This window comes from Amyelois transitella, chromosome 26, assembly GCF_032362555.1.
Source record: "Amyelois transitella isolate CPQ chromosome 26, ilAmyTran1.1, whole genome shotgun sequence".
Lineage (NCBI taxonomy): Eukaryota > Metazoa > Arthropoda > Insecta > Lepidoptera > Pyralidae > Amyelois > Amyelois transitella.
The window spans coordinates 1,330,861-1,353,590 of NC_083529.1; the positions used below are offsets into that span (position 1 = coordinate 1,330,861).

Below are 22,730 nucleotides of genomic sequence, written 5' to 3' on the forward strand. Positions count from 1 at the left end.
AAACGGGACAGCGATAGTTTTTCGCGAGTTAAAAACGTCGACGCGCGTTTCATGCCAGCTCCACAGTAAGTCCCGATGACGTCATCACCACTCTGGAGATGAGTCCGAGGTCCATCGACGACCACGGTTTTTACCCGAAGCGACTCTTGTCTGACCTTTTTTTGTGCCTACAGAGACGAAATAAATACTTTTTTACTTTTACTTTACTTTTACCTCCGCAACCTTTGCAGGGAAACCTAATCTATATTTAATTATGAATAAATATTCAGTTGTCTGAACAATTACCTATCATTCCCACATCTAGCTTAAGATAATTCATTAGCACTCTTAGATATTTTTTTATCGATTACAGTTTGATAATTCGTCTTTTATCGATAAAAAATTTCAACGTCCGGTTAATGAATGAAGACTTTGGACTTTGATAATTGAAATGTTTAGTTCTAATGTAAGTAATACCGCTTATTCCCTGCAAAAGTTACTTGGGAACTTAAAGATAAATTACTAATTTATATGAAAGTTTTTAGTATTATAAAATACATACGTATGAGAAGAGAAAAGTAAGAATTTCAAAAATTTGTTATATTTTGACAGGTGTTCTGAAATTAAGTTTGTCTTACTTAAAAATGAGTTAACTTAGCCAATCATTAGCCAATTTATCGATTCAATATTCCTTACATCCTTCGATCAATTAAAAAAAACATTTCGGCCTCGATAAATCGATGCAATCGAGTGGAAAAACGATTATGTATCACTTTAAACTAGACTGTTTGTATACGAACCATTTTGTAGTTTTAGTATCTTAAAAAATTAATAAATAAGGTATTTTATTCATTAGAAAGTTGAAACTAATTTTATCTCTAGTTTAAAGGTAAGAATTAACATAGTTTAAAGTAATTTCTGTTTTATAACTATGAAATTAAGTTTTTTTTAAATTATTTTTTTTAAATATTACACAAACTATGAAATTAAGTTTTTTTTAAAATAAATAATAATTATTTTTAATACATTTCTAGTGTTTTACTAGTAATTTTGAAGTTTTACAAGAAACATACATACATAAATCGCGCGTCTTTCCTGGAAGGGTAGGCAGAGACCACATCTTTCCACTGGTCATGAAGAGAAACATGCAAAGTTGAATTCAGTTATATTTTAAAGACTAATGTATGAGCGTACTGACGTTCATACATTATTCTTTAAAAAATAACTAAGCACTGGCTCGTTCTAACTTAAAAAAGGCGGGCCAGTTTTTAAGTGCACATTTTCGGAACCTAACGCATCAACAAATTTTCAGAGTTACGCACCTTAGTTTAATTGCTAACCGTACCTCTTACGGCGTGAAAAAACATCGTGCAGAATTCTACACATTAATTTAAGCAATCATCTTTTTGTAACCATGCAAGTTTTCGGAGATCAGGTGGGAATTTCTATTAAAAACCTGACGTATCCAAGGTCATGGTTACAGGTGTACCTCTGGCTTCTCTTTAGGAGGTGAGGACGTGACCAGGACGCCAGAAATCTGATGGTACAGTCAGCAAAATCCGTTAAAAATAAGCAAATTATTATTTTGACATTATTGCTCATCATTTTTCATATCCCAAGATATTATAAATGCTAAAGTAGTTTGCATACATACATACATATAATCATGTCTATATCCCTTGCGGGGTAGACAGAGCCCACAGTCTTAAAAAGACTAATAGGCCACGTTCGGAGTAATTCCCAACAGCAGTGGCATTTCAGTCTTTTCAAGACTCATGTTGGCTCTGTCCACCACGCAAAGGATATAGACGTGATTATATGTCATGGAATTTGTATATCCGTTCCAGATGTTACCTATACTATATTTAGCTTTACTAAGTATAGTCCATGGGTTTGAAGACTTCAGGTCTAGGCTAAACTTGACTGGACTTGACCAGGATGCGTGGTGGGGAGCCACGGAGACAGGTCAAGCAGACACGAGAATAAAAAGAGTCAAAGTCGAGTTTCGTGATGAAGTAAGTTCATACACATTAATTAATATTTAATATTAATATTTTACCACCCCATCTCTTTCCCATGGATGTCGTAAAAGGCGACTAAGGGATAGGTTTATAAACTTAGGATTCTTCTTTTAGGCGATGGGCTAGCAACCTGTCACTATTTGAATCTCAGTTCTATCATTAAGCCAAATAGCTGAACGTGGCCATTCAGTCTTTTCAAGACTGTTGGCTCTGTCTACCACGCAAGGGATATAGACGTGACCATATGTATGTATGTATGTAATATTTAATGAAAACACGTAAGTGACTATTAACCTTTTGTTGAGAGAAACGCAGACATGCGCGCGCCTAGTAAAAGTAATACAATGAAAAGTTATACAATAACATACATACATACATACATATGGTCACGTCTATATCCCTTGCGGGGTAGACAGAGCCAACAGTCCCGAAAAGACTGAATGGCCACGTTCAGCTATTTGGCTTAGTGATAGAATTGTGATTCAAATAGTGACAGGTTGCTAGCCCATCGCCTAAAAAAGAATCCCAAGTTTGTAAGCCTATCCCATAGTCGCCTTTGACGACATCCATTGGAAAGAGATGGAGTGGTCCTATTCTTTTTTGTATTGGTGCCGGGAACCACACGGCACGGTTAATACAATAAACTAGTGCGTATATATTTATTTTTTATGTTATTTTTTGATTTTTCAGATGATTGAAGACCTAAAATACAGATTGCATCACCGTCGGCCTATAATCCCTACGCTTCAAGGCGCCTGGTTTGAATACGGGATGAATTCTGGAATAGTTGAAGATTGGCTTCAATATTGGGAGAAGGAGTATCCCTTTAAACAAAGACAGGATAAAATGAATCAATTCCCACATTACGTTACTAATGTACAGGGTCTGGATATACATTTTGTTAGAGTTCGACCTCAGAAAGTAAGTACACGTTACATATAATCACGTCTATATCCCTTGCGGGGTAGACAGAGCCAACAGTCTTAAAAAGAATGATAGGCCACTTTCAGCTGTTAGGCTTGATGATAGAATTGATATTCAAATAGTGATAGGTTGCTAGCCCGTCGCCTAAAAGAAGAATACAATTTATAAGACTATCCCTTAGTCGCCTTTTACGACATACATAGGGAAGAGAATAGGAGCACTCATTCTTTTGATAATAATCTATCAATATAGACTTGACTATATGTATGTAGGTATGTAGATGTAAAAGTAGACAAAAAGAACATATGTAGATTGTATGTTTATTTATTAATAAGTTTATAATTATATATATTTAGTGGATAGGTATATATCTATTATCTGTATTTCTTATATATATTATATTGTTGCTAATAAATAACACAGTGACTTGCCGCATTTTACTGAATTATACATATATTTCCTTTATTGTTTGCCGGTTGACTGGAAGAGATCCCTTCATGGGATAAGTCCGCCATTGCAAGTGATTTGTTTCTTTTATAACTATGTACTTACTATTATCTTGTTACTGTGTAAATTTCTTTGCAATAAAGATATTACAAACAAACAAACAAAGAACAATTTTTTGTAGGTTCCAAAAGGTGTAGAAGTGGTGCCCCTGATAATAATGGATGGGTGGCCGAGCTCCTTTGTCGGCTTCTACGAGGTCATACCTCGTCTTACGGCCTTGAGTAAGCATAGAGACTTTGCTGTTGAAGTTATCTACCCGTCCATACCAGGATTTACACTTTCTGAGGTAAGATTTCCAACATTCTATCTTTTGCCGAAGTTACGAACTATAACTGATTTTAAACATACATATATACATGTGGTCACGTCTATATCCCTAGCGGGGTAGACAGAGCCAACAGTCTTGAAAAGACTGAATGGCCACGTTCAGCGATTTATCTTAATGATAGAATTGAGACTCAAATAGTGACAGGTTGCTAACCAATCGCCTAAAAAAGAAATCCCAAATTTGTTAGCCCATTCCTTAGTCGCCTTTTACGACACCCATGGGAAAGAGATGGAGTGGTCGTATTCTTTTTTGTACCTATTGGTGCCGGGAACCACACGGCACGGCATTAAAAACAACCCTGTATACATGAAATCCGAGCTTTATCAAATCCTACTCGTATAACAAGAAGCCGCCGTGTGGTTCCCGGCACCATTACAAAAGAATAGGACCACTCCATCTCTTTCCCACGGATGTCGTAAGAGCCGACTAAGGGATAGACTTGGGATTCCTCTTTAATGTAAATCCCTGCCAATCTAAGGTCTGCCGCGCCGATGGATGCATGGCTAGGGGCGAGCCTAGTCTCGAGCGTGCCACTTCCGCCATGGGGTTGGGCGACCCCCAGGTAATGGCTAGCCTTACCCTGGCATGCGGGGCTCTGCTGGGGCGGACAAAATTTTTCCCTAGCGTCTCGTGGGAATCGCATTATGAACCTTAAAAAGCATAGAAATGGCGGCGATGGTGTCCGCACCCCATCACGTCTCGTTCCCGGCGGGAGCGGTATGCGGTCTGCTGAAAGCCGCTTTGCGACGATGAATGTAAGAGGAGGAATGAAGGATAAGATTGAGGAAGTATGCCAGATGATGGATGAAAGACGTTTGGATGTGTTGTGCGTGAATGAAACGAAGCGGAAAGGATGCGACGCGACGCAGCACGGCCCTTACACGGCGTATTGGTCTGGAATTTCCAGTACCAGCCGAGGCTGTCAAGGGGTCGGTCTAATTCTTTCTGCACGAATGGCTGAGTGCGTGAATGAGTATGAGTGTGTCAGCCCTCGTCTTCTATGGATTAGGCTGAAAGTTGGAATCACTCGGATCTTCGTTCTAGGTGTTTATGCACCTTGGGATGTGGGTTCGAGGGGTACAACATCAGCAAAAAGCGAAAACGAGGAGTTCTGGAATAGTGTAAGAGAAGTATTGAAAGTTACCAAGCCAAATGAGAAGATTATTATGTTAGGTGATTTTAATGGATGGGTGGGTGTAAAGCGTGATGGATATGAAAAGGTGCTTGGTGCGTTTGGTGACGAAAAGGTGAATGATAATGGAAGAAGTGTATTAGAAATTTGTCTAGAGTGGGATCTTTTTGTGTCGAACTCAATGTTTCAACATAAAGAGATCCACACCTACACAAGAGTGGAAGGTATTTTAAAAAGTATGATAGACTTTGTGATTGTAGATGAAAGATTGAAGAACAAAGTGCTGGATACCCGTGCATATCGCGGTGCTGGCATTGACTCGGACCATTTACTGGTGATATCCCGGATAAGGGGTATCCTCAATCGCTGGCGGCACAGGGTAAGGGAGCAAACCAGCGCTTTGGAAAGAGTAAAAGTGGAAAATTTGCAAGATATGGATGTAGGTAAGAAGTATATTAATAGACTGAAGGATGAATTTGAAGATTTAGATGAAATGAGCGATATTGAAGATGGATGGAAGGAATTTAAAGAAAGAATTGTGAAAGTAGCTGTTGAAGTGTGTGGTGTAAGTAGAAGAAGGAAAGGAAAAAATCACAAAAATGCGTGGATGAGTAAAGATGTGCAAGAACTTGTGCGATTAAAGAAGAAAGCATGGCTGGATTTGTTAGCAGCAAAAGCTAACTTAAGAATGCAAGAGGTTATAGATGAAGATGTGAATGAAGCACGTAAGGAATATAAGAAAATGAAAGATTTGGTTAAGAAAGCTGTGATTAGAAAGAAAGAAGAGTATAAAGAGGATTTTGATAAAAGGCTATCAGAAGACTTTCAGTCAAATCTGAAAGTATTCTGGAAATCCGTAAGGTCAGCCCGAGGAAATACTATAACCAGAGAGCTGACTAGGATCAGATGCCAGGATGGTAGCGTTGTGAAAGGAGAAGAATGTGTACTAAAGATATGGAAGGACTATTTTGAAAGTTTATTTGAAAAAAAGGAAGGAAATAAGAAAGATTTCTGCTATAGCGAAGAAAAAGAGAATGAGATGGAAGGCGAAATTGAAATGTTCGAAATTGTGGAAGCACTTAAGAGTATGAAAGCGGGAAAGGCTGCTGGGTGTGATAGAGTGTCGGTCGAGATGCTTAAAGCAGGAAAAGGCGTAGTAGCTAGTCAGTTGTACTGCCTTTTCAATTTGTGTTGGAGAAGCGGCCGAGTACCAAAAGATTGGTGTAAGGCTGTTATCGTGCCACTTTACAAAGGAAAAGGGTCACAGCTGGACTGCAAAAATTATCGTGGTATAAGCCTGCTTAGCGTCGTCGGCAAATTGTATGCTAAGGTATTGATTAATAGAGTCAGGAATGAAACTGATGACAAAATATGGGATGCTCAAGCGGGATTTCGAAAGGGAATGGGATGTACTGATCAGGTCTTTTCCTTGCGGTGCATAGCCGAAAAGTTTTTGGCCAAGAGTCAAAAAGTCTATTGCACATTCGTAGATCTGGAAAAGGCCTATGACAGAGTTGAGAGGAATGAATTGTGGTCAGCACTTTCTATGCATGGGGTGAGCAGTCTCTTAATACGAGCACTGAAATCCTTATATGAGGATTCGAGTGCTTGTGTCAGGATAAACGGAGCGCACACTGAGTGGTTTAAGATTGAGAAAGGCGTTAGGCAAGGATGTGTTGCGTCACCGTGGCTGTTCAACCTATTTATGGATAGCTGTTTGACAGATTTGAAAGAGTCTAAAAGTGGATTAAGGATGAATGAGTTACTCGTCAAATGTCTGCTCTATGCCGACGATCAGGTTATACTGGCGTCATCAGCGGAGGAGTTACAGGAGATGGTAAACTGTATGCATGAAGCTTTAAAAGAGAAAGGAATGAAAGTGAACGTAAGTAAAACTAAAACACTGGTTTTTGAAATGGAGAAAGAAGTGACAGCATGTAATGTTTTGATTGGAGGAGAAAAAGTGGAGCAAGTGAAAGAGTTTGTATATCTAGGATCAAAGTTTACATCAGATGGCAAGTATGATAGTGATATTGAAAGGAGAGTGAACGCGGGGAACATGGTGAATGGAGCTTTGCATGCCTTTATGAGCAGTCAGAAACTATCCAAAAAGGCTCGACTGGCTGTGCACAGGGGCGTGTTGGTCCCGACATTGATGTATGGGAGTGAAAGTTGGGTATGGCAAAAGAAGCATGAAAGCAGAATAAATGCAGTGGAAATGAGAGCGTTAAGGAGTATGATGGGTGTGAAATTGAGTGACAGGATAAGGAACAGCGTGATAAGGGAATGTTGTGGTTGTGATGTGAAAGAAGATGTAGTTACAGGAATAGAAAAGGGTATGTTGGGATGGTTCGGTCATGTGGAGAGGATGAATGAAAGCAGGTTGACTAAGCAGATATACAAGGAGAGTGTGGAGGGAAAGGTCGGAGTGGGAAGACCTAGACGAACGTATCTTGATCAAATTAAGGACGTCCTGGTAAAGGGTCAGGTCAAAAGTACCCGAAACCGCCGAGCTTGTATGAAGAGAGTTATGAATGTGGACGAAGCGAAAGAAGTATGCAGAGATCGTGGCAAGTGGAAAGAGGTAGTCTCTGCCTACCCCTCCGGGAAAGAGGCGTGATTTTATGTATGTATGTATGTATGTATAACAAGAAGAAACGCCAGTAATAAAATTTAAGTCACGACACGAGTCTTTGTTTATTTACTATATGTTTATTTTTTGTTACGTGCGCAGATTGACCTGCACTAGCACCTAGGTCATAACTGAAAATCAGCGTATTGCTCTACAGCAACAAATTTGTTGAGTTGTGACCTTTTTGTATTGCTGCAACTCACACCCTATTAATTTGTATTTTCATATGAAATTGTAAATCGTGTGTAGCAAATCAAATAAATGAATTATCTATCTATTTATCTATCTAATAAATCGGAATTTGTTCCAGGCGTCTGTAAAACCCGGTTTGGGCCCAGCAGAAGTGGGTATCCTCTACAGAAAACTAATGCACAGATTGGGCCATAAGAAATATTACATCGCCAGTAACGACATGGGCATGTTTATTGCCAATTTTATTGTTACTGCTTTTCCTGAGGTGAGGTTTGATCGATGTTATTCACACGGATCAGTTTGGTGGAATGTGTAAAAGGGTTATTGAAAAGGAGAGTATATGTTGGGTTGTGCCGTGTTGTTCCCGGCACCAATAAAAAAAAGAATAGGACCACTCCATCTCTTTGCCATGGATGTCGTCAAAGGCGACTAAGGGATTTTTTAGGCGATGGGCTAGCAACCTGTCACTATTTCAATCTCAATTCTATCATTAAGCCAAATAGCTGAACGTGGCCATTTAGTATTTTCAAGACTGTTGGCTCTGTCTACCCCGCAAGGGATATAAACGTGAACATATTTATGTATGTATGTATGTTGGGAACTTGGGAACATGTTGTACAGAACATTGCATGCCTTTATCAGACAGAAACTGTCCAAAAAGGCTCATCTAGAGGTGCATAGAAGCAGGTTCGTCCCAAAACTAATGTGTGGAAGTAAATGTTGAATGTGGAATTTTCTTTTTCTTGTAGTGCAATAAAGAGTTTATCTATCTATCAAGGATTCTGGAATGAGTGAGTCAAGTTTTTACACGAACCGACTCCCGTCTGACCTCTGCAACCTTTGCTTGTGGACCTAACCCATATTATATATATATATACGGAACAAATTACACAAATTGAGTTAGCCTCGAAGTAATTTCGAGACTTGTGTTACGAGATAGTAACTCAACGATACTATATTTTTATAATAAATACTTATATAGATACTTGTATAGGCGTGATTTTATGTGTATGTGTATATAGATATACATCCAAAACCCAGGCCAATCAGAAAAAGTTCTTTTCTCATCATGCCCTGGCCGGGATTCGAACCCGGAACCTCCGGTGTCACAGACAAGCGTACTACCGCTGCGCCACAGAGGCCGTTATTGGATCTATCATGGTAACACATAGCCACTAACCTAAATGTGCAGGTTTCCTCACGATGTTATCCCTCACCGTTAGTATCAGAGCATCAGTTAATATCAAAACAGTACATAATTACGAAAATAGTCATTGATACGTGGAAGAGCTGAGATTTGAACCTGTCCCTTTTATGCGCATTTTTACTGGGCTCCTAATCGATTCGAATGCCGACGCTCTTTATGTCATTGAAGTGAAAGAAAGAGAACGCATGTTTCGTGACAAGAAGAAGAATGTAGACTCTGATCAACTGAACTAACATTTCAGGATGTCCTCGGCTATTTCACTCAACTGCTCATTCTTCAAAATTCACTATTATCATCTGTAACTGACTCTGCTTACACCGACTCTGTCTACACCGCCAACTACACTGGGAGGAGAACTCGGGACGATGACAACCGCCAGTCTCCGTATCTCTTCCATCAGGCTTCCAGCCCTGATACCCTCGGTAAGAGAACTAATTTAACTTCTTCATTTAACGGGTAAGATTCCCCTGCAAAGGTTGCAGGGTTTCAGACGGGAATCGGTTCATGTAAAAACTTGACTCTTGTCTTGTCTTGGAAGAAGAGCTGTAGAGGACAGATGAAAGTCTTGGAAGAAGAAGAACTTTTGCAGGGGAACATAACCCATATTGGACCATATAGGTTTATAAACTTTTGATTCTTCTTTTAGGCGATGGGCTAGCAACCTGTCATTATTTGAATCTCAATTCTATCTTAAAGATAAATAGCTGAACGTGTCTTATCTGTCTTTTTACGACTACTGGTTCTGTCTACCTCGCAAGGGATAATGACGTGCTTATATGTATGTATGTATTGGATCATGGTAAAAGCTGCGCATGATAAATTTTTCTATTTCCTTAATCGATTCTTCCGCTATGTCGCGCGTCATGGTATTTGCCGAGCATAAGAGACCCAAAAATTTTCACCTATATTTTTATGGTTTTCAGGAATTGGCTTAAATGACTCACCATCAGGCCTCCTTGGCTATATTCTGGAGAAATTTCACTTTGCGAGGGTCCTGGACAGGAAGGAGAACGCCGGTGTCAAGATCCAAGACCATATCCCGAGGGATGTCTTACTGGATAACATTATGCTGTATTGGATGACTGGGAGTATAACTACCAGTATGAGGTTCTACGCGGAAACGTTTAATGATAGAGTAATAGCTATGAATGTTGATGAGTGAGTATTTCTTCTTTTAAACAAGTTCACATACATACATACATACATATGATCACGTCTATATCCCTAGCGGGGTAGACAGAGCCACCAGTCTTGAAAAGACTGATAGGCCACGCTCAGCTGTTTGGCTTAGTGATAGAATTGAGATTCAAATAGTGACAGGTTGCTAGCCCATCGCCTAAAAGAGGATTCCCAAGTTTATAAGCCTATCCCTTAGTCGCCTTTTACGACATCCGTGGGAAAGAGATGGAGTGGTCCTATTCTTTTTTGTAATGGTGCCGGGAACCACACGGCACAAGTTCACAAATATAAATATTTTAAATTTACCTTTTGAGTCTCGCATCACCTGATTCACAAATTTAATTTTGTTTCTAACAGTTACAAGACTCCTTTGTTTTTACCTGTTTAAAATTCAGGATCGTGTCAAATTAGCTCTTACCAGCGAGTTCTCCAGAATTTAACGCCACCTATAGAAAAATACAAGATTTTTCACAAATCACACGAAAACTATAGTTTTTACAGGGATGGAATATCCTATGTCCTTCTCCAGACTCCTATTTATACATACATATCATCACGTCTATATCCCTTACGGGGTAGACAGAGCCAACAGTCTTGAAAAGACTGAAAGGCCACGTTCAGCTATTTGGCTTAATGATAGAATTGAGATTCAAATAGTGACAGGTTGCTAGCCTGTCGCCTAAAAAAGAATCCCGAGTTTGTAAGCCTATCCCTTAGTCGCCTTTTACGACATCCATGGGAAAGAGATGGAGTGGTCCTATCCTTTTTTGTATTGGTGCCGGGAACCACACGGCACTCCTATTTATAAAGAAACGAATATAGATTTTTCACAATTTTTATGTAACATTATTCTGGATTATTATATTTTCATTGATTTCAACTATACTAGGGTCAGGTCAAAAGTACCTGAAACCGCCGAGCTTGCATGAAGAGAGTTATGAATGTGGATGAAGCGAAGGAAGTATGCAGAGATCGTGGCAAGTGGAAAGAGGTAGTCTCTGCCTACCCCTCCGGGAAAGAGGCGTGATTTTATGTATGTATGTTTAACTATACGTTTCCTTCACAGAACTCCTTCACCAGTACTAACATGGATAACGGAACCCAGATACGAGATATCTCCGCACCCTCACTGGGTCAAGAAGACCAAATTCCCGAATCTCGTCAGCCACAAAATCCTGAACTTTGGCGGACATTTCCTGTATTACGAATTCCCTGATGTCTACGCGAACGAAGTGATATCCGCTGTAGCTGCTTTCAGGAAGATTCACATCAGCAAAAATGGATTGTAATTTCTATAACATACTTAATAATTTTCGCTTAAATAAAAGAGTCATGAATGACTCAAAATTGTAACATGACAAGTAAATAAATTCACAAAACTACCAAGAGTTAGTTTTTTTATTATTATTTTATAACTACTTAAATTGGGATTCTTGTAGGCCGTATTGCCGTGTGGTTTCCGACACTTTAGAATAGAACCACTCGATAAATTTTCCATGGATGTCATAAAAGGCGACTAAGGGATAGGCTTATAAACTTGGGATTCCTCTTGTAGGCGATGGGCTAGTAACCTGTCACTAGTTGATTCTCAATTCTATCGTTAAGCCAAATAGCTGAACGTGGCCATTCAGCCTTTTCAAGACTGTTGGCTCTGTCTACCTCGCAAGGGATATAGACGTGACCATATGTATGTATGTATGTGTATGTATGTAGACTCCATAGGGGTTTATGACTTATGTAAGGGAATGGTTTAATATGTCCCTTTTAAGATAACTCTAAGTAAAGTGCTTGCGTTTAGGGTATAATAGGCTTAATAATGCCCATTTTCACCAAAATGGGCATTATGAAGCCAAAATATTATAAATTCAAAAACGTTACAAGACACGATAACAATAAATATATTGCTATGCAAAGTAATTGACAATTCAGTTATTACTATACTGTAGAAGTGCGAGGGTCAGAGTTTATCTTTAATAAGGTAATAATATATTGATATTTATTTTAATACTTTTTATCACAAAGTGCCTAACATTATTTTGTACACGTACCTATGTCTGACAAAATGTATTATAAAGATAAGGAATACATGAATTAACAACGTCTTTACATATATTTTTATTTTGCTGTTTCGAGTTCAGTTGCAATGTTTTGGAGATCCATTACATACATACATATTTATCAATAGGCACAAATTTGTAATTTAATACCAATAAGTAATGAGTGTGGAGGAAGCGGGAGAGGTCTGTAAGGATCGTAGCAAATGGAAATCCATAGTCTCTGCCTACCCCAATGGGAAACAGGCGTGATGGTATGTATGTATGTACGATGCAAATAAAGACATTCATTCATGTCATTCGTTCATTCAATGGTAGAGACGACTAATGCATTAACTTTCCATGATATTCAAATCTATTCTATTTTTAAGCCATACGCTAAACGTGGCCTTTTAGTCCTTCGAAAATGTACCTAAGCCCTGTCTACCCTGTAAGGGCTATAGACGTGATTATGACTTGAGTATGTATATCGTCCCCTTACTGCAAAAACCAACTAAGTGCATGAAATTAAGTTTCGAGAAATTGACGTTTAAAGGTTTGCACTATCAAATCACTGTTAAGATTGTAACCTATCAAGAATCTGTTCATGTATTTTTAATACTTATTTATTAAGCTTTTAAGGTAATTAGTACAATAAAAGCAAATCCTCGAAATACTAGAATAAATTAAGGAATTAGGGCGAGAGGTGGTGCAAATAAATGGTTTTTACTGTAAAGATTTTTTAACTTTACTACTTAAGTGCCCTAAATATTACTTAATATTGGGTTAGTTGCTTTTAATTTAATATTAAAATATCCCATAACTCACTACAATGTTACAAATATGTTGGTAAAACGAGTTTAAAACACAATTTTGTCGGCCTTAATACTTTATTATGTATAAAAACTATACCAAATAGTACAATCATCATCATCAATGTTGTTAAAATAAAAAAACAATTCTTTATTAATTTAACATAACCAAAATCAAATAAAAAACGTCATACAAAAAGTCTGCAGTTTTAGTGGCTGATTCGTTTATTTCTGAAGATCCTCTACTGTTATCATCTGAAATATAAAATGTGCATAAGTAGTTGTTCTCTGCTAACTTGCAAATACATACATGCATACATACATAACATCACGCTTCCTTCCCGGAGGGGTAAGCAGAGACTATCCCTTTCCACTTGCCACGATCTCTGCACACTTCCTTCGCTTCATCCACATTCATAACTCTCTTCATGCAAGCTCAGCGGTTTCGGGTACTCTTGACCTGAACCTTTACCAGGACGTCCTTAATTTGATCAAGATACGTTCGTCTAGGTCTTCCCACTCCGACCTTTCCCTCCACACTCTCCTTGTATATCTGCTTAGTCAACCTGCTTTCATTCATCCTCTCCATATGACCAAACCATCTTAACATACCCTTTTCTATTCCTGTAACTACATCTCACATCTTCACATCACAACATTCATTTATCACGCTGTTCTTTATCCGGTGACTCAATTTCACACCGATCATACATCTTAACGCTCTCATTTCCACTGCATTTATTCTGCTTTCGTGCTTCTTTTGCCATACCCAACTTTCACTCCCATACATTAATGTCGGGACCAACACGCCCCTATGCACAGCCAGTCGATTTCTTCTTCTTAGCCTTCTTCTATCAGCATTCTGATGTAGGCCTCCTTCATCTCCTTCCATTCTTCGAACCCTTCAAACTCAAAATGGACATTCATTTAAATATCTTTAATTAGCAAATAAATAGCATGGTGACATATATGAAATGGTAGCTAGACATGTAATTTTTTGCCATAAGCACTTATACGAGCACTTACGGTCAAATCCGATGGGTTAGATTCTTCCGCATTTACACTGACTGGTTAGGTATTATTATAATCACCTAAAAATAAACGATCATCATCACATGCACATTCTTATGTTAGTAGATATAAAAACTGTTGTAAAATATTGTTAACTAGCTGTGCAAATGTGTGCACCGTAATAGGATTAGTTCCTGAGATTATCGCGTTCAAACAAACAAACAAAGAAAAAATCTCTTCAGCTTTATAATATTAGTATGATTAAACAAACAAAATAAGCCTTCCCGCCACCCCAGGTCGTACGTAAGTAGGTATTTATCTTAGTAGATGAAAAATTATTTATCGTCAGAAATCATCGGTAAAGTACCTACCTACATGCGTAGGTATTATAAAATTGTGCTATAGTTAGGTGTAATACAATCAAAATATAGATCATAATAATACATTCCGTTTCAATTTTCAACTAAGTAGGTAACAAAATCATTCTTACAAAAATCTAACTAAAATTAATTACGTAATGATTTTACTTACCCGCTTTTTTCGTATTATTACTTTCACCACATACAAGGTTTAACATTTTTCTAGATCTGGAACTCATTACTATAAAATTATACACACAAAACAACAAATTTAACGATTCAACGCAGACGCACAGTAAGAGTGGCGGTTGAAACGCGACTTACACGGTTTTTGCTGATGGGCTGAATGAAATCAAAGTTTAAAGCTTACAAGTAAAGCCAACAAAACTACTTTATTATATTTTTCTTGTAGATAATATTTATTTACGAGGGAAATATGAATCAGTAAAAAGGACTAACAGATTATTAAATATTTCGTAAGTAGGTAACATAGAGAATTTTATCTAACAAGTAACTGCTAAAAGCTTGCTAGTATTGTTAAGTATATTTTTGCAGTACTTGAAAATTTTTTTTTGACAAAATTTAACATGCCAAAACCATTGAAAATACGATTACTGATATTTTCTGTAAATTTTATTTAAACATTTTATTTAACCACAACACATTACTGTTTTACTGTACAATATTTTCAAAATTACATTGTAAGATATCTTAGCGAAAAGCTAAATCAGGAATGAAGCGTCATATCAAAAAACGGGTTTTATCAGCGTATAGAGCTTGAAAAGGAGATTATGAAGGTACACTTAACTCAGTTTTGACAAAAAGTGACTTTAATTGGTTTTTGCAGTAAGGTGACGATATATATATGTATGAACACTGTAAAACAGTCCACATATTTCACGAACGCATTGTTTTTGCGCTATAAATTATGATAATCTTTATTGAATATTCAAACATAAGACCTTGAACTTAGAAATATGAATATCTTCTGAAATTTTCAGAAACTGATATGGTGACAGTTGATGTATGCATACAGTTTCATTAGTGTAAGCGGGGTCACGGAGGTCAGACGGGAGTCGCTTCGCGTAATTTAATTACCCAACTTATACCTAAGGATCGCATTCAAAGGCGAACCATAGGCTTCAAAATGTACTCGTCTTTAACAAAAGGATCGCGGAAGAATTTAAGCCTAAACAAAATTTACTCGTCCTTATCTGTTGTGGGGTATACAGAGCCAATAATATATAGATATATAGACAAGGATGCCATGTTCAGGTAGATTGGCCTAATGACGGAACTGAGACTTATATAGTGAAAGGTTGCTAGTTCAAAGTTCGCATTTATGATAGAATTGAGACTTAGATAGTACAGGGTGGAAATAAGAATCGGAAACTTTTCCCTTAATTGATTTTTACGAACACAACAGAAAGATTGCTTTGTCATTTTTACACACTTTTGCTTGTGACGTCACATATATTTATTTATTAATTAAATTGGTAGTCCAACATACCTACTACGTTCAATGACAGGGATATTACATATTGTTCTTATGAAAACACATATTACAGGCATACACAACGTTCCCCGTAGATTCAGTAATATACGTAGGTATCAAATATAAAATTTGCAGTTATAATCCTAAAACATTTACAATAGATTCAACATATCCATAAAAAAATGTAAAAACAATGATAAGATTCATGAAAAAAAAACTAAGACAATGTGACTGACCGTGTGGTTTCCGGCAAAATACCTAGGACCACCCATGGATGTCGTAAAAGGCGACTAATGGATAGGCTTACAAACTTGAGATGTTTTTTAGGCGATGGGCTAGCAACCTGTCACTATTTGTGTCTCAATTCCATCATCAAGCCAAATAGCTGAACGTGGCCATTCAGTCTTTTCAAGATTGTCGGCTCTGTCTACCCCGCAAGGGATATAGTCGTGACAATATGTATGTATGTTATGTATGTTGCAGATGGTGAAACTCTTCCTTCCTACCCTCGTCATCGTAATTGCTTTGATATGCTACGTGTTCTTCAGGCCATCCCCCCCACTGCCTGATTTGGACTACCATAGATGGTGGGGGTCCAAAGAGACCAGGTCTCGATTGGACACCAATGTCATACCTTTTGAAGTTAATTTTAGTGAGGAGGTAATTATAGAAATCAGAATTGGATTACTATTTAAATCTTAATTCTATCATTAAGGCCAAGCGGCTGAGCGTGGCCTATCAGTCTTTTAAAGACTGCTCTGTCTAGCCCGTAAGGTATGAGGACGTGATCATATGTATGTATGTATGTAGAATTGGATTAGGTATATTTTTCATAACATTCGACGGCCTGTTTCAGTAAGTAGGTTCTGTAAAAACAGGTCGGGTTCGAATCCCAGCCAGGGCATGATGAGAAACGAACTTTTTCTAATCGGCCTGAGTCTTGAATGTTTTATCCATTTGAGTAGATATATATTATAAAATAAAGAACATCTCTCCGGGAAAAAGGCGTGATTTTATGTATGTTTTTATGTAAAAGAACTTCGAGACTAGCGTTGAAAATTCCGAAAGAAACAAATTGTTTTTTTTTTGCGAAAGAAACGTTTTTTCGTTTTTTAAACGTTTTATTGGTTTGTAACATTAAAATATATCAGAATAAAAACTTGAGGAAAAACAGTTTTATTGAGATTTTCGTCGTTTGTTTCGAAAAATAAAAAAAAAACGATTGGAAAAACACGTTTAATTACCAATTTTTAAAACAATGATGCATATTGTAAGGAAATCAATACTTTTCCTATCGTATTTTTCCGTTTCTTTCATATTTTTCCGGTTTATTAATAAAAAACATGAAATAATTCATTCTTATTTTTCTTGAAACTTTCGTAAAAAACTTGTATAGGTACCTAAATACGAGGGAATTTGAAAAAAACAGGAAAATTTTCCGCTTTTTTCAACCTATGTAATTTGTAGTACCTATTTAATAATTTCTTTGGATTGAATGTCTGAAACAAAAGGAAAAAAAATATCGGGAACAGGGTCATCCAGCGAGTGCAGGTGAACTATTTTGCCTTCCTAGAAATATACATAGAGTAGAAGAAGAAGAAGTAGCAGACATGGAGATGATCAGCTTTAAGGAGAATGAGGGCACAGAGGATACCATTACAAGACTCCGAACTCCTTAGACCCGATACCTGTGTCCCAATGGAAACTCAATAGTGTAGCTTTCTATCATATGAATGAGCGAATGCGTGAACAAGTGAATGAGTGAATGAGTGAACGAGAGAATGAGTGAACGAGTGAATGAGTGAACGAGTGAATGGATGAACGAGTATACATATCTGACGGCCTCTGTGGCGCAGCGGTAGTACGCTTGTCTGTGACACCGGCGGTCCTGGGTTTGAATCCCGGCCAGGACATGATGAGAAAAAATCTTTTTCTGATTGGCCTGGGTCTTGGATGTTTATCTATATAAGTATTTATTATAAAATATAGTATCGTTAAGTGAGTATCTCGTAACACAAGTCTCGAACTTACTTCGAGGCTAACTCAATCTGTGTACGAGTAATTTGTCCCGTATATATTTATTTATTTATATTTCCTTGTTTCTTTTAGTCTTGAACACTTAAAATCTCCTCATTTCTATTTCAGATGATACAAGATCTGAAATGGCGGCTCAAGAACCACCAGCCTTTCACGCCTCCCTTAGAAGGAGTAGCCTTCGAGTATGGCTTTAACAGTGACACCCTCACTGATTGGCTGAATTACTGGGCTGATAAGTACCCGTTTGGAGAGAGGCAAAAATTCTTCAATAAATACCCTCATTTCAAGACTAATATCCAGGGATTGGATATACATTTTATCAGGGTTAAACCGAAGGTAAGAATTGAATTAAACCTAAGGTTTTAACCACATTAAGTATCGTTGTATGGACACCGCCTTCCTATCTTCTGGATCCGATCTGGATATATGAACCGTAATCTTTTCTGCCCCTTGTGGGGTAGACAAAGCCAACAGTCTTAAAAAGACTGATAGGCCACGTTCAGCTGTTTGGCTTAATGATAGAATTGAGGTTCATATAATGACAGGTTCCTAGCTCATCGCCTAAAAGAGGATTCCCAATTTAATAAGCTTATCCCTTAGTCTTCTTGTACGACATCTGTAGGAACGACATGGAGTGGTCTCTTTTTTATTAGTGACCAAAATTTTATATAATAACAGAAGACAAGGAGAACCTCCAATTTAATCCACTTTTATCCTATACTTTCAGGTGAAGCCTGGAGTCCAAATAGTGCCGATGTTGCTTTGCCACGGCTGGCCAGGGTCCGTTAGAGAGTTTTACGAAGCGATCCCACATCTAACTGCCACCAGTGAAGACAGAGACTTCGCCTTGGAACTTATCATACCAAGTCTACCTGGTTTTGGGTTTTCTGATGTAAGAAAAGTTGTTACCATAGAGTCTTTGACTTAATTTTAAATAATAATGTCAATTGTTGTAAGGTATACGTATGTTTGCCATAAATTTTATAAAAGTTGACATAAAAAGGCCATATTCACATAGCGAAAGAAATTTGAGATTTGAGATGAAAACACAAATTATTTAACCGAAACTACTCTGTTTGATGCTTGATAAGAGATGCTGAATTATATTTTCAAGCATCAAACAGCTGAACGTGGCCTTTCAGTTTTCCAAAGACTGTTGGCTCTTTCTACCCCGCAAGGGATATAGACGTGTCTATATGTATGCATGTATTACAGGCAGCCGTTCGCCCTGGACTCAGCTCAGTAGATGTGTCGGTAATCTTCAGGAACCTGATGAAACGGCTGGGTTATGACAAGTTCTACTTCCAAGGAGGAGATTGGGGAGCATTTGTTGGGTCTGCCATGGCTACAATATTTCCTGAGGTAAACAATAACATACATGCCATCACGCCTGTCTCCCAACGGGGTACGCAGAGACTATGGATTTCCACTTGCTACGATCCTTACAGACCTCACCCGCTTCCTCAACACTCATTACTCTTTTCATGCATAATCGTCGATTACGGGTACCTACTCCTAACATTTCCCTTTTTCAAGACAACTATAACTGCAAAGTTACTATAAGGAGGATCTTTTCCATTTGAAATTTGGATCCTAAATAGGGTGAGTCAGGTTTTTACACGAAGCCACTCCCATCTGACCTCCGAAACCTTTGCAAGAGAACCTAACTAGTTATGCATCCAGTTGCCTGAAATGTGCAGCAGGTTTCCTCTCACGATGTTTTCCTCACCGTTAGAGCAATGGTTGGTATTCAAACTAATGTAAATAACTTTAAAAATAGCCATTAGTACATGGCAGAGGTGGGATTCGAACCTGTGTCTTTCTACGCATTTTAACCAGGCTCCTTACCAATTCGACCACTGACGCACTTTGAGTGACTCTGAAAAAACGAATATAATATTTCATTTCAGGAGGTTCTTGGTTACCATACAAACATGGTGTTCTCAACGTCTCCACTCATATCCTTTCTAACAGCCATCGGCTCGATTTACCCGCCATTAGTTGTAGAAGAAAAATACGCAGACAGACTGTACCCGTTCTTCTCGAAATTTCTACCGAATGTTCTGCAAGAGACCGGGTATTTGCATCTTCAAGCCACTAAGCCTGATACTGTTGGTAAGTACAAGGTTTTTCACCTCCAAACTCTTTATTTCGTCATCATCCTCTTGACGTTTTATAGTTTTCTCTGAGTAGAAACCTAGAGGCACCTATTAAACCATCCCCTTAAAAGAGACTGCGTGGTCTTTATAAAAAAATTACAGATACTTTGAGATTTCTTTTTTTTTTCGATTGATGCCGTGCGCTTCCCGGCAACAATAGAAAAAAGAATAGGACCACTCCCTCTCTTTCCCATGGATGTCGTTAAAGGCGACTAAGAAATATGCTTATAAACTTGACATTGCTCTTAAAGGCGATGGGCTATCATCGGGCGTCATAGGGCCAGGCAGTTGAGCCTGGCCTTTCAGTCTTTTCAAGACAGTTGGCTCTGTCTACCCCGCGAAGGATATAGACGTGACTATATGTATGTATAATTTAACCAACTTGATTCATCTGCTATTCTATATCTAATTGATTTTTTTTATCATATTAGCCGATATAAACCTGCCCCGCCATTCCGTATTATTTTAAAACCGCGATGCCCAACAGGGTTCATATTGTACCTATTTATAAGCTGTAACTGTAATTCAATTGATGTATCTACCTACTTTATGACATGCAATAAAGATTTTTAATTCAATTGATAAAAGGTTCATTTTTAATTTTGCTGTAGGTACACACGTATTTGTCTTGTTTCACTAATTATATGATCATTTTTCAGGAGTGAGTCTCACTGATTCACCAGCAGGTTTACTAGCGTACATCCTAGAGAAATTCTCCACCTACACCCGTTTAGACCACCGGTCTTTGCCTGATGGCGGCTTAGAGAAGTTCTTTACCAAGGATCAGCTAATCGACAACCTCATGTTATACTGGACCACTAATTCTATAACCACTTCTATGAGACTTTATGCTGAGTCGTTTAACAAGAGGATTGTTGATATGAAATTGGATGAGTAAGTAGATGTAGCCTCTGTGGCGCAGCGGTAGTAAGCTTGTCTATGACACGGGAGGTAGCGGGTTCGAATACCGGCCTGATAAATAACGAACTTTCTCTGATTGTCCTGGGTCTTGGATGTTTATCTTTGTATAGAAGTATTTATTATCTATACTAATATTATAAAGCTGAAGAGTTTGTTTGAACGCGCTAATCTCAGGAACGAATTGAAAAATTATTTTTGTGTTGAATAGACCATTTATTGAGGAAGCCTTTAGGCTATATAACATCAAGCTGCAACTATTAGGAGCAAGGAAATAATGGACAATGTGAAAATAATCTAAATACAGCTAGTAAAATATAATATCGTTGAGTTAGTATCTCGTAACACAAGTATCGGACTTACTTCGAGGCTAACTCGCTATAAAAAACTGTCCCGTATATATATTTATTTATATTTATGATTCAAATGTTAACCTTTAAAATTCTGTGGTACGATTAATTCAGACACGACATTTTCTTCAACAGAATCCCATCACAGGTCCCAGCATGGGCGCTCCAAGCCCGTCATGAGATGTCATTCCTCCCACCCTGGATGATCAAGTTCAAGTTTCCGAATCTTCTGAACGCGACCATTTTGGATTATGGCGGCCATTTTCTGGCTTTAGAACAACCTGAGGTATTCGCTAAAGACGTTTTGGAAGCTGTGAAAGCTTTTAGAGAATACAGGAAAAAGGTTTAAATGTAATTTTGATTAAATTATGTGCGTAATGTGATATTTTTGGACGATTAAAGTTTTTGCGTTTAAGAGTTTGAGTTTTCTTTTAAGAAAGTACCTGTTGTACTTGACTGCCTATGTGGCGCAGCGGTAAATAGGTTTGTCTGTGACACCGGAGGTCCCGGGTTCGAATCCTGGTCAGGGCATGATGAGGAAAGAACTTTCTCTGTTTGGCCTGGGTCTTGGATGTTTATCTATATAAGTATTTATTATAAAATATAGTATCGTTGGGTAAGTAACTAGTAACACAAGTTTCAAACTTACTTCGAGGCTAACTCAATCTGTGTAATTTCTCCCATGTATTAAAAAAATGTCTGTAAGAAAATATGTACACATACATACCTACATAAAATCACGCCTCTTTCCCGGAGGGGTAGGCAGAGACTACCTCTTTCCAGTTACCACGATCTCTGCATACTTCCTTCGCTTCATCCACATTCATAACTCTCTTCATGCAAACTCGGCGGTTTCAGGTACTTTTGACCTGACCCTTACGAAATATGTAAACCTGGAAAGAAACTTGACCCTGTCTGATTTGTATTATTAGACTCACTTCTTTTAGACTAAGAGCTAAGCACTATATTTGAATCGCAATTTCATCATTAAGCAATGCAACTGAAGGTGGCATTTCAGTCTTTGGACTGTTGTCTCTGTCTACCCCGTACGGGATAAAGCCGTGATATACTCCTAAACCCATAGAAGGGCAACAATTGCTGCCTTCCAGAATTCAGTCTTTTCCTTAAAGTCTAGAAAGATAAGGAGATGATTCCATAATTGAAAATATCAAATAGCGTAGTAGCGTACCTAGTTATGAGCATTTTAAAGCGAGCGAAGCCGTTAACAGTACCCAATAAATTTGAAGAACATGTTCTTGCCACTTTAGAATACGATCACACTATATCTAGATGCGTAAAAGGCGACTAAGGAAGAGGCTAAAAACCTTGCGATTCTTCTTATAAGGGATAGGCTATCAACCTGTCACATTTAGCCATACAGCTAAACGTGGCCTTTAATTGTTCTGGCATCGTCTACCCCGCTAGGGATATAAACGTGTCTATATGTTTGTATAT

At 38.0% G+C, this 22,730-nt stretch overlaps 2 protein-coding genes across 4 annotated transcripts; both read left to right on the plus strand.

The window, feature by feature from the left end:
* Window positions 1-7,866: 7,866 nt before the first annotated feature.
* Window positions 7,867-11,413, plus strand: LOC106136007 (juvenile hormone epoxide hydrolase). Its single transcript, XM_060951904.1, has 4 exons — window positions 7,867-7,980; window positions 9,164-9,344; window positions 9,846-10,080; window positions 11,168-11,413. Exons 1-4 carry the CDS (start codon window positions 7,891-7,893, stop codon window positions 11,388-11,390), a joined length of 729 nt encoding a protein of 242 aa, XP_060807887.1. The 5' UTR covers window positions 7,867-7,890; the 3' UTR covers window positions 11,391-11,413.
* A 611-nt stretch (window positions 11,414-12,024) lies between these two features.
* On the plus strand, window positions 12,025-21,690 carry LOC106136010 (juvenile hormone epoxide hydrolase). Of its 3 annotated transcripts, none has more exons than XM_013336438.2 (8): window positions 12,025-12,079; window positions 16,295-16,471; window positions 17,957-18,184; window positions 18,576-18,740; window positions 19,064-19,210; window positions 19,759-19,963; window positions 20,667-20,901; window positions 21,411-21,690. In XM_013336438.2, exons 2-8 carry the CDS (start codon window positions 16,295-16,297, stop codon window positions 21,622-21,624), a joined length of 1,371 nt encoding a protein of 456 aa, XP_013191892.1. In that variant the 5' UTR covers window positions 12,025-12,079; the 3' UTR covers window positions 21,625-21,690. The 3 variants fall into 3 exon arrangements, with proteins under 3 accessions (XP_013191892.1, XP_060807845.1, XP_060807846.1); XM_060951862.1 differs by lacking the exon at window positions 12,025-12,079 and adding an exon at window positions 12,273-12,409; XM_060951863.1 differs by lacking the exon at window positions 12,025-12,079 and adding an exon at window positions 12,376-12,417.
* Window positions 21,691-22,730: the final 1,040 nt, after the last annotated feature.